The sequence below is a fragment of the Rhinoraja longicauda genome, chromosome 2, assembly GCF_053455715.1.
Source record: "Rhinoraja longicauda isolate Sanriku21f chromosome 2, sRhiLon1.1, whole genome shotgun sequence".
Taxonomy (NCBI): Eukaryota; Metazoa; Chordata; class Chondrichthyes; order Rajiformes; family Arhynchobatidae; genus Rhinoraja; species Rhinoraja longicauda.
Genome location: NC_135954.1, coordinates 15,747,605 through 15,763,417, shown reverse-complemented (window position 1 = coordinate 15,763,417; position 15,813 = coordinate 15,747,605). Strand labels below are relative to the sequence as shown.

The 15,813-nt window shown below is 43.5% G+C and overlaps 1 protein-coding gene across 10 annotated transcripts in view; it reads right to left on the bottom strand.

Moving 5' to 3' along the window:
• The window catches only part of ctnnd2b (catenin (cadherin-associated protein), delta 2b), a 775,275-nt gene that overhangs the window by 34,087 nt on the left and 725,375 nt on the right, over positions 1-15,813 (bottom strand). For all 10 annotated transcript variants that reach the window (XM_078415264.1, XM_078415272.1, XM_078415320.1 and 7 more), the window contains one exon: positions 7,982-8,066. In XM_078415264.1, coding sequence (XP_078271390.1) covers positions 7,982-8,066 — 85 coding nt within the window. The remainder of the gene's footprint in view (positions 1-7,981; positions 8,067-15,813) is intronic.

The window sequence follows — 15,813 nt, the reverse complement described above, 5'->3', positions numbered from 1 at the left end:
TTGACCAGATATTTGATCGAGGCCTCACCCATTCGCACATGCAGTGCAAAACATCAATGGAGAACCTTATGCAATGAAGATAACTGATGCGAATCAGGTAAAGAGGGGGAGGGCCTTTTCCTGGTTTGTTGTAGCTCCACTCTACAGGGAACCATGGACCATTGTGGGGATTCTGATAATATCCAGGGTACTGCATATCATGATGGGCACCAGACGCTTACAAAGGGAAGATTTGATGTTAAAGCACACACCGCATACACGGGATGAACCAGCAAATGAATGCACAGAGACATGGCGAGTTTGCACCCAAGCATGACGAGAAAAGGAACTTAAAAAGGCAAAGTGCAGTAAGAAGGTGGATGCATCACCAAAGAAACAGTATGGAATGATGAAGAAAGACCGGATGAACAGAAAAGAAGATGGGTAGTTTTAGTGAGTAAAAACAAATGTAAGGGCCAGTACTGAAAAATGCACACATTGTTATCATTGTGACAGCACTGAAGATCAATCTTCATGTAGTTCCATCTTTTAAAAATGTTCCATTTATATTTATTCCCAAGGTGGCAATCACTAATTTGCTTCTATTACCAAAAAGGAAATTTCAAGTTCTTTCCTTCTCGGTATGCTTGTAAGATGGCAATGCAACGATCAAGATAATTCGTCAGATGAGTGTCCCTGACAAGGAAAATTCTCTTTGATTCAGAATTAGAAATAATATAATGCATAGAAGGAGGCTATCTGATTCAACATATCTGTGCTCGTTGTGAAAGTGCTACCCAGTCTATTCCCACTTTACCACACTAAATCCTTAACCTGAAAGGTAATGGCTCTTTACGTTTACATCAAGTGTTGTTTGGGAGTTTTTTTCTACTACCTTTCAGATAGCAAGTTCTAGAATCCCACTATACTCCGATTTAACCCTATGTTCCCTCTACTAAGGAAAATAGGCCCTTTCCTTCATAATTGAATACACCTCATTAAATAACACCTCTCTCAGCTTCCTCAATTTCATAGAAAATACTCACAGCTAATCCAATCTTTCCTGACATTTTTCTGTCCTGGAATTATCAACTGAACTCACTCCGGGCAATCACATATCTATCCTGTGATGTGACCAGAACTGAACACAGTATTTTCTATAAATATGCTACGTTAAAATGAATCATGTTCACTACCATAAAAACACTCTCCCAATGGTGGAGCCCCCATGGTTTTCAAACGCTTGGCACAAAATCCTAAACCTTGAGTCTGGGTGGGATTCGAACAGGGATCCAGCAGGATCCACCAAGCTGTAGGTGAGCGCTTTTTATAGATAGGGAGAGTGAGGTTAAACGTCAGCAGGTCAGAAATAAGACGCAAAACTACGGGACATGGAGATTTAATTGGACATGGCACGTCACGCTGTGATCAGAAATTCCAGGAAAGATGTGTTGATGATCTAAATTTGTGAAACGTTCATGAAGAGCAAGTATAACTGAAGTTTATATAGAGGGTACAAAAGGCCAAGATAGAGTGGATGTGGAGAGGATGTTGCCAGAAGTGGGAGAGTTAGGAACCCGAGGGCACAGCCTCGGAATAAAAGAACGTACCTTTAGAATGGGAGATGATGAGGAATTTCTTTAGCCAGAGGGTGGTTCGATGCCACAGACGGCGATAGAGGCCATGTCATCGGGTACTTTTAAAGTGGACGTTGAGAGATTCTTGATTAGAAAGGGTGTCAAAGGTTACGGGGATAAGGCAGAAGAATGGGGTTGAGAAGGAAAAATAGATCGGCCATGATCGAATGGTGGAGGTGGCCTGAATGGGGCCTAATTCTGCTCCTATGCCTAATGGTCCTTATTCAACCATAGAATCCACGGGCTCTTGGAGCTTCCTGGTGGGGTCAGGGGCTGAGGAGTGGACATTTGTACAGAGGGAGAGGCTCATAATGGTGGAGAACCATCGCAGACCCAAGGCTCAAACAATGGTTCCATTTCTGGAGATGTCAGAACGTGGCAATCTGATTACAATCAGGATGCCGTGGTCAAGAGTGACAGAGCGTTGCGATCTCCTGAAGGAGTCCTGCTTTTTGCTGGATCTGGTGGATATCTGGCAATACTATAAGATCAAAAGGGATCATAAGACAAAGAGCAGAAGTAGGCCATTCGGCCCACTGAGTCTTCTCCGTCATTCGATCATGACTGATCTATTTTTCCCTCTCAACCTCATTCTCCTGTCTTCCCTCCATAACCATTGATGCCCTTACTAATCAAGAACCTATCAATCTCCAGTCAATATCATCTGAACTCTCTCCAGTCATTCGCACATCCTTCCCATAATGTGATCGGAACAGCACACGGCACTGTCCCATAAATATGTTAAATTAAAATGAGTATAATCGCAACTCCAAAAATACTCTCTCACAGGTTGTTGGATTTGGTTTGGCGCCTCAAGGAATCCAAACCTTTGGCGCAAAACCTTAACCCTTGAGTATGGCTGTGAGCAGTGAACACCAAAGTAAAGGTAACCCTTGAACTGCTCCTCCTTGGGATGCCCCCAGGATATTGCTGGAGACCAAAAACTGCACAATCAGACGCTTATACATATTTCAGGTAGTTGACTTACGCTGCATTGTCAGGGGCTGGCAGTTACATGGATCATGCCTGTCATCATGGGCCGGTCAATACGAGAGGATGCTCAGATTCCTAGCATTGAACATCTTACTAAGGGTGTAGGATGTAAACGGCAGCACTCACTGGGCTGTAACAACATCCCCAGTTCATTAGCCAGAGAGGTTCTATTCCATTAAACTCCCAATGGTCTGCATCCCCATTAAAACTTTCCCCCCTGTGGGATGCAATAGACAATAGACAATTGACAATAGGTGCAGGAGGAGGCCATTCGGCCCCTTCGAGCCAGCACCGCCATTCAATGTGATCATGGCTGATCATTCTCAATCAGTATCCCGTTCCTGCCTTCTCCCCATACCCCCTGACTCTGCTATCCCTAAGAGCTCTATCTAGCTCTCTCTTGAATGCATTCAGAAAATTGGCCTCCACTGCTTTCTGAGGCAGAGAATTCCACAGATTCACAACTCTCTGATTGAAAAGGTTTTTCCTCATCTCAGTTCTAAATGGCCTACCCCTTATTCTTAAACTGTGGCCCCTTGTTCTGGACCCCCCCCCCCCAACATTGGGAACATGTTTCTTGCCTCTATAACGTGTTCAACCCCTTAATAATCTTATACGTTTCGATAAGATCTCCTCTCATCCTTCTAAATTCCAGTGTATACAAGCCTAGTCGCTCCAGTCTTACAACATACTGCTACATGCAAGATATAGCAGTGATTCACTTGGCCTATAGTCTTCCACCCTCCTTGATACAAACAGATTTATGTGTTGCCCTCCTGGACACCAAAGGAGAACCATTGAAAATACGGCTGGTGAGCCCAGGAAGGATCCCAAGCAACAAGGCCACAAGTAAAGACACAAGCCCACCAGAAACATGTGTTGGAAGGTACTGCAGATGCTGGTTTACACCAAGGATAGACACCAAATGCTGGAGTAACTCAGTGGGACAGGCAGCATCTCTAGATGGAAGGAATGGGTGACGTTTCTGTTAGGAAGGAACTGCAGATGCTGGTTTAAACTAAAGATAAACACAAAGTGCTAGAGTAACTCAGTGGAACAGGCAGCATCTCTCGAGAGAAGGAATGGGTGACGTTTCGGGTCGAGACCCTCCTTCGGACGTTTCTGTTCAAGACCCTTCTTCAGACCTTCTGCAGTCTGAAGGGTCTCGACCCGAAACGTCACCCATTCCTTCTCTCCAGAGATGCTGCCTGTGCCATTGAGTTCCACCAGCATTTTGTGTCTATCCACCCGAAACATATGTTGATAAAGTTATCAGGTAAGGTGTTACTTTCTGAAACATTTGGGGGCCTAACCACCATGACTGGAGACTTTAATACACACCAGCCAGAGTCTCAAGAATGGCGGTGAGTACAGTATGTTCCACATGGCAGAGCAGAGAGATGATCCTTCATCAGCAGATGTGGAAAAGCACAAAGAGGAGCATGATGAGAGTACAGGCAGTACTCTGAGGAGTTTCTGCTGCCCTTCATTAGTAAGGTTGAACTATCATATTTAAAAGCTCATGTAGGAAGGAACTGCAGATGTTGGTTTACACCAAAGATAGATACAAAGATGGAGGAGCATCTCAGTTGGTCAAGCAGCAACTCTGGAGAAAAGGAATGGGTGGTGTTTCGGGTTGGAACCCTTCTTTAGACACAGTGGTCTGAATAAGGATCCTGACCCAAAACATCATCCGTTCCTTTTCTCCAGAGATGTTGCCTGACCCGCTGAGTTACTCCACCACTTTATTTCCACCTCCTATTTAAAAGTTCAATTATTTGCCACACTAGACCCCACTGAACATAGAGTATCTACGTTAATCGATGGGGAGCATGTGTAATGACACACTCGCAGTGCAAGGAAGGGGTCATCATCATTGTTGTTGAAAACTCGAAGTAGAGCTTTTGAGAAAAGACACTCTCATAATGAAAACAACAAATGCTGGAGATATTCAGCTGGTCAGGCAGCAACCAAGAAGGGAGATGCAGGGTCAATGCGTCGGCTCAATATGCTTTACTCCAAACAGATATTTTAACGATTGCGTTTCATGTGATCAGATTTCAGATCCAGATCCAGACAACAGCAACGTGCCTTGTCACAACAGCAACGAGACCCGAAACATCACTCATTCCTTCTCACCTGAGATGCTGCCTGACCTGCTGAGTTACTCCAGCATTTTGTGAATAAATACCTTCGATTGATCTGTGGTGGTCGGTTTAAAGGGCGGACAAATGGGTTGGTGAAAGGATGCAGGGGATATGCCACCAGGCTCATGTTTCCTGGTGTGATGAGGTAATTGAACAGTGCGTAGCAATGAATCCTGAAACAGGGACCACACTGCTGCTTGATCCTGAAAGCAGGACCACGCCACCTTCATCGAAGCCTCTAAGAATAGCTGCAGGTAGAATGATAGCCCAGTGGACACTTACAGCGGCCTACACAACAAAACGTGAAGCAACAGTGAATCTTGGGGCTACCTGGTATCATGCTCTTTGCTTTCATCCTCTGCAGATAACTGCAGCATCTCCCAAATGATCTGCTTGAAATTTGTCATAAAATAATGAAGTCAACATTGAGTTCCATGCAGAGTCATTACTCTTGATCAGCCAGATCGGGTGGGATACCTATAAATAATATGGCTGCTGCTGCTAAATTAACAAAGTTGCATTGAAAAACGTTGATTATCTGTTGCCCTGTGAACACTTCAACCCTACTCATGAAGTCATATAGCACAGAAACATGCCCTTCAGCCCAACATGCCCATGCCGACTAAGGTGCCCCATCTACACTAGTTCTACCTGCCCATATTTGGCCCATAACTCTCTAAACCTTTGCTATCCATGTACCTGTCCAAATATTGTTATAGTAGCTCCTATGGCAGCTCGTTCCATATACCTACCAATCTCTATGTGAAAAAGTTGCCCCTCAGGTTCCTATTAAATCTTTGCATTTTCACCTTAAACCTATGCCCCCTGCTTCTTGATTTCCCTACTCTGGGCAAAAGACTCTTGTGCATTTATCCCATCTACTCTTCTCATAATCTTATACACCTCTCTAAGATCACTCCTTATCCTCCAGTGCTCCAAGGAATAAAGTTCTAGCCTGCCCAATCTCTCCCTATAACTAAGTCCTGGCAACATCCTTGCAAATCTTCTCTGTACGCTTTCCAGCGTTACAACATCCTCCCCATAGCAGGGTGACCAAAACGGAACACATACTCCTAATGTGGCCTCACCAATGTCTTGTACAACTGTAACATAACTGTAACATAACATCCCAACTTCTGTACTCATCATCCTGACTGATGAAGGCCAACGTGCTGAAAGCATTCCTGACCACCCTATCTACCTGTGACAATGCTTTCAAGGAACTATGCACCTGCACCCCTAGATCCCTCTGCTCTACAACACTCCCCAGAGCTCTGCTATTCACTGTTACAGTCCTGCACTGGTTTGACTTCCCAAAACAAAAGCTTGCAGTTATCTATGCCATTAACTATTCTTCAGCCCACTTGCCCAATTTTTGATAATCAACTTCTTCACTATCTACAATACCACCCACTTTAGTGTCATCTGCAAACATATGAATCATGCCTTCTGCATTCTCATCCAAATTGTCGACATAAACCACAAACAGCATTGGGCCCAGCACCGATCCGTGAGGCACACTGTTAGTCACAGGCCCCCAGTCCGAAAAACAACCTCCCACCATCACCCTATGCTTCCTTTCATGAAGCCAATCAGTATCGCGGGAAGGTGAACACAAAAAGCTGGAGTAATTCAGTGGGTCAGACAGCATCTCCGGAGAAAAGGAGTAGGTGACGTTTCGGGTCGAGACCCTCTTCAGACTAAGATATAGCGTGATCCTATTTCTAAAACCTAAGATTATTTCTGCTACTTTTAAAAATATCCAACAATCTCTTGGTTGTACTGCCGTTGTGATTACATTTTTAGAGAGTTGTGCATCCTCTGCTCCTCCATTTCTTTAGTATAAATTTTCACTCCTCACTCTTCTTCCTAGATTTGAACATCGCATGTTTTTCTAAATTAAGTGCCCCATATTACAACAATGACTACACATTATAAAGACCCCATCTGGTCTCCCAAATAAGCCGGCTAGGCAGATGCAGAGGGGGGTGGTTCTGGGACGCCAGAATGCACTGCTGAGCCTACTGGAGACGTTGTGGGTCCAATCAGCGAAACGTCGATGAAAGTAGGTGCCCACTTGATAACCCCAATGACGTGTCTGCCTAGCCTTTCTCAACTTCGGAGGAGCATAGGTGAGTGCATAAGCCTCCCATCACCACCGGGAGCAAGTTGACATTTGGCACTTTGGATTTCTAACATCTTGTCCTGTTTATTTGGAAACTTTGGAAATTACGTAAAGGGAAATCCCCGATACTCCCCACCGCATTTACTCCATGCATTTGTGCACCTTACAGACACTGCCAGTCAAATGGAAACATTTAATCTCTCTCGAGAGGTGAAAAGCCAGATAAACATTCAGGAAAATGAATGGTTGCGGGCGAGGGAAGGTGAAGGGGATGCCATTGGATATAAAGTACTTTGAGAGGCTCTGAGGTTTTAATTGGAGCAGCATAAAAGCAAGCAGTTTTTTTAATTTAATCTAAACCTACGGGTCTGTTCTGCAAGTAGTCTATGTTCTCCCGAATTCACAAAACTCTTTCACAGTCAACCAAACATCCCAGTTTAGTAATGACTGTAAATTACTCGATTGTAATCATGTGCAGGGCCGTCTTAACGCATGGGCCTGATGGGCACTTGCCCGGGGCCCCACGAGCATAGGGGCCCCATGCTGATCTGTGTATGTTAAGTGACTTGCAATAAATAAATACTACTTTAAAAATGTAGGTTCAATAAGTGTTTTTTTCGCAACATTTTCCATCCCTAAGTGCTTCTCACAGCGATCTGTAAGTGCTTTTCGCAACAATGTAGCACGCTAAGTCCATCGCTAAGTGCTTTTCAGTAAGTGCTTTTCGCCGGCACGACAGGGGGGGGGGCTGATAGGGAAAGGGGGGTGGGGGAGAGTAACGGTGGGGGCGACGGGGAGGGTGGGAGGAGGAGAGAGTGGGGGTGGGAGGAATTCCTGTGAGTAGGTGTCGTAGGGGCCCCAGTACACTGCTTTGCCCGGGGCTTATAATGCTGTAAAGACGGCCCTGATCATGTGTTGTCTTTCTGCTGACTGAATAGCATGCAACCAAAGGTTTTCACTGTCCCTCGGTACACATGACAATAAACTAAACTGAACTGACTCAAATGTGCGCTTGCTTCATTCAAGTTGAGTTGTGTGCATAAAACATAGATGGTCACTACATGATTGGAGCAGGCATGAAGAAATGGAAACTTCCTTACCTTCTTGTAAAGACTCCTTAGATCTCGATATTGCCACATGCTGTTCAGGACCTGAGATGCTGCCTTCACCACCTTGGGAGAGTGTCTGTGTGTAAAACAACACACCCTAGTTTAGATACTACATAAACATTGGCTGTACATTGACATGACTGAATACATAGAGGGGAGAAAAATATAGAAGGGTTGTTTAGAGAGAAATGAAAATAGAGTGAAGCTGACAGTACAATTGGTGTGAATTTGTCATCTTTACATTTGTTGTCTCACAAGTGTTTTGCTTCAAATTATGGGTGAAATAAACAAGTCTGAACAAATGGTTTCTAAAGGTTAATGTAGTGTATGATTGATTTTGCTCAGTGGTCAGAACTAGAACATATACACATGTGCTCAGCGTGACAAGAAACAAAAATGTTGAATCATTCTTCTTTCTTTTGAAATATAAGGCTGACTTTGTATTTGATTGGGATGGAAACCACACAGAACTGGCTGGTCTTTCTTGAGAATATGAAGTTATCATAGTCATTGCCGTCATTGGATACAAGGGTCAGAGGAAAAGTGCAGAATCCTACTCTGGGCTTTGGACTAGAGAGGGATGGAGGAGCTTAAATGTAAACCTGGACACAAGAACGTGTTTCATTTTAAACCCTGCCCAAGGCAATTATCTCCCACATATCAGGGTGGCTTGGCGGTAGAGCTACTGCCTTACCGTGCCATAGACCCGGGTTCGATCCTGACTACGGGTGCTTGTATGTATGGAGTTTGTACTTTCTCCCCGTGATCTGTGTGGGTTTTCTCCGAGATCTTCGGTTTCCTCCCACACTTCAAAGACGTTAGTTCTATGCTATCCCATGCTACACATTAAGGGCAATTTACAGAAGCCAATTAACCTACAAGCCTGCATGTCTTTGGAATGTGGGAGGAAACTGGAGCACCTGGAGAAAACCCATGCGGTCACAGGAAGAATGCACAAACCACACCCATAGTCAGGATTGATTCAGGTCTCTGGTGCTGTGAGATAGTAGCTTTACTGCTGTGCCACTGTGGTACCCCATAGGCACATAGACATCATAAGCACATGAAGACATCATAGGCATATATTATTAAGGGCATTTAATTTCCCTGACGTCAGACTTCAGATTGTGAAGCAACTCAGCAAAACCCTGATGAATAAACTAATGGATAAGAACCCGAGTATTGAACAGGGATGATTTGGTCCGAGGAGAGGCAGGGGTTGTAGACTGTTCAAGGTATGAAAAGAGCAGCTGAAGCTTTTGTTGTAAAACAAAATCCATGCCATAATAAACCAGAGCAAAAGTGCCAGCCTCAACACATTGCAGCAAGTCACAACTAGGAAGTGTTTTTATCAGCGATTTAAGGTGAATGGATATAAAATATTCTGAAATCAAATTGCCACTGTCAGATCTAAAATAAGGCAGCATCAAAATAAAAGCTTCAGACAAGGCAAGATCCAATCAAATGGATTCATTATGGTTTTACAAGATTGCCTGCCTGAACCTGATGGAACTGTTCAGTGTCATGTGGTGTCAAATTGAAGTGTTGGAGAAGATTAAAAGATTTCCAAGTGTAGATGGAAGGAAATGCAAGATCGGGTGATAAATGTTCCTGAAGGATGGGGAGAAAGGAGGAAGGGAAGCAGTTTTAAGGAGAAAATTGCAGAGCTGGCGAGAGGGAATGTCCTTCAAGGGTCAAGGATAGTATGTACAAGGTAAGGGTTAACTAGCTGGGCAGCACGGTGTCGCAGCGGTAGAGTTGCTGCCTTACAGCGCCAGAGACCCGGGTTTGATCCTGTCTACGGGTACTGTCTGTATGGAGTTGGTACATTCTCACTATGACTGCATGTCTTCTCCGGGAGCTCCGGTTTCCTCCCACACTCCAAAAACGCACAGGTTTGTAGGTTAATTGGTATACAGTGCATTCAGAAAGTATTCAGACCTCTTCACCTTTTCCACGTTTTGCTTTGTTACAGCCTTATTTTAAAATGGATTAAATTCATTTTTTAATCATCAATCTACACACAATACCCCATAATAAAAAAGTGAAAACAGGTGTTTAGAAATTTTTGCAAAGTAATAAAAAAGAAATAACTGAAATATCACATTTACATAAGTATTCAGACCCTTTACTCAGTACTTTGTTGAGGCACCTTTGGCAGTGATTACAGCCTCAAGTCTTCTTGGGTATTACGCTACAAGCTTGGCACACCTGTATTTGGGTAATTTCTCCCATTCTTCTCTGCAGATCCTCTCAAGCTCTGTCAGGTTGGATGGGGAGTGTCGATGCACAGCTATTTTCAGGTCCCTCCAGAGATGTTCGATCGGGTTCAAGTCCGGGCTCTGGCTGGGCCACTCAAGGACATTCACAGACTTGTCACGAAGCCACTCCTGCGTTGTCTTGGCTGTGTGCTTAGGGTCATTGTCCTGTTGGAAGGTGAACTTCCGCCCCAGTCTGAGGTCAAAAATACTCTGGAGCAGGTCTGAGGTCAAGAACGCTCAAGGATCTCTCTGTACTTTGTTCCGTTCATCTTTCTCTCAATCCTGGCTAGTCTCCCAGTTCCTGCCGCTGAAAAACATTCCCACAGCATGATGCTGCCACCACCATGCTTCACCGTAGGTATGGTATTGGCCAGGTAATGAGCAGTGAAGCTTGGCATTCAGGCCAAAGAGTTCAATCTTGGTTTCATCAGACCAGAGAATCTTGTTTCTCATGGTCTGAGAGTCCTTTAGGTGCCTTTTGGGAAACTCCAAGTGGGCTGTCATGTGCCTTTTACTGAGGAGTGGCTTCTTCTATGAAGGCCAGCTCTATGAAGAGCCCTGGTGGTTCCAAAGTTCTTCCATTTAAGAATGACGGAGGCCACTGTGCTCTTCGGGACCTGCAATGCTGCAGAAATTATTTTATATCCTTCCCCAGATCTGTGTCTTGACACAATCCTGTCTCGGAAGTCTACGGACAATTCCTTCGTCTTCCTGGTTTGGTTTTTGCTCTGACATGCACTGCCAACTGTGGGACCTTATATAGACAGGTGTGTGCCTTTCCTTATGTCCAATCAATTTAGTTTACCACTGGTGGACTCCAATCAAGTTGTAGAAACATCTCAAGGATAATCAATGGAAACAGGATGAACATAAGCTCAATTTTGAGTGTCATAGCAAAGGGTCTGAATACTTACGTAAATGTGATATCTCAGTTATTTCTTTTTAATTACTTTGCAAAAATTTCTTAACACCTGTTTTCTCTTTTTTATTATGGGGTATTATTATGTATAATTTAGAAGGATGAAAGGGGATCTTATTGAAACGTATAAGTTTATTAAGGGGTTGGACACGTTAGAGGCAGGAAACATGTTCCCAATGTTGGGGGAGTCCAGAACAAGGGGCCACAGTTTAAGAATAAGGGGTAGGCCACTTAGAACTGAGATGAGGAAAAACTTTTTCAGTCAGAGAGTTGTGAATCTGTGGAATTCAATGCCTCAGAAGGCAGTGGAGGCCAATTCTCTGAATGCATTCAAGAGAGAGCTAGATAGCGCTCTTAAGGATAGCGGAGTCAGGGGGTATGGGGAGAAGGCAGGAACGGGGTACTGATTGAGAATGATCAGCCATGATCACATTGAATGGCGGTGCTGGCTCGAAGGGTCGAATGGCCTCCTCCTGCACCTATTGTCTATTGTGTAGATTGATGATTTAAAAAAAAAGAATTTAATCCATTTTTAAATAAGGCTGTAATGTAGCAAAATATGGAAAAAGTGAAGGGTCTGAATACTTTCTGAATGCACTGTAATTGTAAATTGTCCATATTGTGTGTAAGATAGTGCTAGAACACTGGTCGGCGTGGACTCGAAGGGCCTGTTTCTGCGCTGCATCTCTAAAACTAAAACTAAAAACCAGCTAGTGAAGGATAAAGAGAAGCAAATTGAAGAGGTGGTCGTGGTGGGGCATCTCACCCACTGTTTATTATATACAAACAGAAATCTAAATTGTAATGAGAACCAGAAAGAAGCATACAATATGTCTGAGAAAAAAGATATTGCCTGTTTTATGTTACCTCCCAAATTTATAATATTACCATCATTCTTTTAAATATGTTCATAATAACACTCAGCTCCTTCAATTTCATGGAGAAAACCTGGCGATTAGTCATAGAGTCATCGAGCGATACAGTGTGGAAACAAGCCCTTCGGCCCACTTTGCCCACACTGGCAAACAATGTCCCAGCTACAATAGTCCCACTTGCCTGCGCCAGGTCCATATCCCTCCAAACCTGTCCTATCCGTGTACCTGTCTAACTGTTTCTTAAACGTTGGGGTAGTCCCAGCCTCAACTACCTCCTCTGGCAGCTTGTTCCACACACCCACTACCCTTTGTGTGGAAAAAGTTACCCCCTCGGATTCCTATTAAATTTTTTCCCCTTCACCTTGAACGTATGTCCTCAGGAGCCCGATTCCCCGACTCTGGCAAGAGACTCTGTGCATCTACCAGATCTATTCCTCTCATGATTTTGATTAACTGCAATTTTCACTGTGTACTTCTTATTTAAATTCTTGTGCCAAGAAATTTTGGTGCACCTTAAAAAGTACACTGGAATGCTTAGAAGCAAACATAGAAAAATAGGTGCAGGAGTGGTAGGCCATTCAGCCCTTCGAGCCAGCACTGCCATTCAATATGATCAGTGCTGATCATTCAAAATCAAATCCTGCTTTTTCCCCATATCCCTTGATTCCATTAGCCCTAAGAGCTAAATCTCTCTCTCGATCGAACTCATCCAGTGAATTGGCCTCCACTGCCTTCTGTGGCAGAGAATTCCACAGATTCACAACTCTCTGCATGACATTTTTTTCCTCATCTCAGTCCTAAATGGCCTACCACTTATTCTTAAATAGTGACCTCTGGTTCTGGACCCCCCCCCAACATTGGGAACATTTTTCCTGCATCTTGGCTGTCCAATCCCTTAAGAATTTTATATGTTTCTATAAGATCCCTTCTCATCCTTCTAAATTCCAGTGAATACAAGGCCAGTCAACCCATTCCTTCATCATATGTCTGTCCCGCCAACCTGGGAATTAACCTGGTGAATCTACGCTGTACTCCTCAATAGCAAGAATGTCCCTCAAATTAGGAGACCAAAACTGCACACAATACTCCAGGTATGGTCTCACCCAGGGCCCTGTACAACTGAAACAATGATTATTTTGTTTATATCACATGAAAAGTATGTGTGATTATCTGGGACTTACGGGCAATTATTATGAGAAACTTCAGTAGTCAATGATGGATCTTCCATCTGAAGCATTGATCTGTTTCTCTTGGATGATCTAACCTGGACCCATTGATGTAATTCTGAAGAAGGTGTGCCAGCACCTCTCGTGTGTTAGAAGTTTAAAGATAGATGGCATTTCATGGAATACTCTAACTGACTTCAACAGATGCACTGTAGTAAATATCCTGTCTGATTGCATCGCTTCTGGTATGGCAATTCCAATGCACAGGAACACACGAGGCTGAAGTGAGTAGTGGACTCAGCCCAGTCCATCACAGGCACAGCCCTCCCCACCATCGAAAGCATCTACATGAAGCGCTGCCTGGCGGCATCAATCATCTACGATCCCGACCATCCGGGCTATGCCCTCTGTTTGCTGCTACCGTCAGATAGAAGGTCTGAAGTCCTACACCACCAGGTTCACGAATGGCTACTTTCTTACAGCCATCAGATTCTTAAAGCAACCTGCATAACTCTAATCTTACTTTGACAATGGAACATAACGGACTACCTCTTGTACCACTATGGACTTATTTCAGATTGTCTTTTTCACTGATGTTTTGGCTTTTGCAGTCATTTTCTTTTCACTGTCATGAAGAATTTATGTGTAATTTATGTATAATTTATCCTTTCATGTCTATCTATGTGCTGTGACTCTGCTGTGAGCAAGATTTTCATTGCACTGTACTCCACTGTACTGGTGAACATGACAATAAACTTGATTTGACTTTACTTTCCATTGATGCTGCATAGGTTCCTGAGTGCTTCCACCATTTTCTGTTTTGATTTCAGATTTCCAGCATTTATGTCTTTTTGAGCTTACCTTCTCCTTGTGTGTTGAAGAGGATATGAGTTGGTGTTGGTAAATGGCTCGATTGTAATCATGTTTTGTCTTTCTGCTGACTGGATAGCACGCAACAAACATTTTTCACTGTACCTCGATACACGTGGCAATAAACTAAAATAAACTAAAGAGGATTCCAGACTACATTGAAGTTAGAGACCAGGAGATTGGATGGAGGGGTTATTGTGGACCGAAAGGGGAGACTAATATTGGGTGGTACCGATTTATACTGGTTTATAACAAACAGAGACACAACATGCTGGAGTAACTCAGCAGGTCAGGCAGCATCGCTGGAGAAAAGGAATAGCTGACGTTTCAGGTCAGAACTCTTCCTCAGACTGAAAGATGGAGGGTGATACATTTAGTGAAGGGGCAGGATTTAGATTGGTATGCATTTCTGGTTAGCAGTAAGACATAGCTGTCTCAGGAATGCCCGACCATGTATATCCCAAGACGAACATGATCCAATTTTTCCTACAATGCTCCAAGGGGAAATTAAGTCACCTTGAACATGCCTGATGTGAAAATCACACTGGAGTCACAAGGGGAACAATCTGGTTAAGCTTTTCACAGTGATGTAAAGTGACAAGGAAATGGTTGTAACGTGCTTTACTCCAGGAAAAGGCAATTTTCTTTTTTTTTCAATTTTCTACTGATTAAAGTTGAAATTATGCAATTAAATATCATGGCCTAGATCTTCATGATTACTCATTTCTGAATCAAACTATTAAGCACGTGCCCCAGGGAGAGGGTTAGTAATCTCCAGGATTGAGGATTAATCTCCAGAACATTAGTGTAAGTAACTAGGAAAACAAAACAAATACATAAAACGATTAATTTTCTTCCATTTATTATAAAAATATTGGGATGAAAGATTGAGAAAATTTACCTAATTGGTTTTCAAATAATTTATTCCCTCTCTGGGAATAGAAACATAGAAAATAGGTGCAGGAGTAGGCTATTTGGCCCTTCGAGCCAGCACCGCCATTCAATATGGTGATGGCTGTCATCCAAAAAACAGTACCCCGTTCCTGCTTTCTCCCCATATCCCTTGATTCTGTGAGCCTGGAGGAGTGGGAGGTTGGAAATGGGAGATTATGTAATAAAACTTCCAGGAATACACCCATTCGGAGTTGGTAAGGCTTTCTGACAAATTGTATTGATCCCTATGATTCCTGACCAGTTGCATATTTCAGACACAATAGAGGAATAGATTGGGCACACACACAGAGTCTCTTGCCCTGAGTAGGAGAAAGGAGAACCAGAGGACATAGGTTTAAGGTGAAGGATGGAAGATTTGCCAGGAAACTAACGGGGTAACTTTGTCACGCAAATGGTGGTAGGTGTATGGAACGAGCTGCCGGAGGAGGTGGTTGAGGCTGGACTATTGCAATGTATAAGAAACATTTAGACAGGTACATGGATAGGACAGGTTTAGAGGGATACGGGTCAAATGCAGGCAGGTGGGACTAGAGTAGATGGGACATGTTGGCCGTTGTAGGCAAGTTGGGCTGAAGGGCCTGTTTCCGTGCTGTGAGACTCTATGACTATGACTCTAATACAATACAATACAATACAATACAATATATCTTTATTGTCATTGTACCCAGGGGTACAACGAGATTGGGAATGCGCCTCCCATACGATGCAATAATTTAGGTAATTTAGACAGCAGCAACCCAACGAAACGAACAGTTGTAACAGTACTCTGTAGCATCAT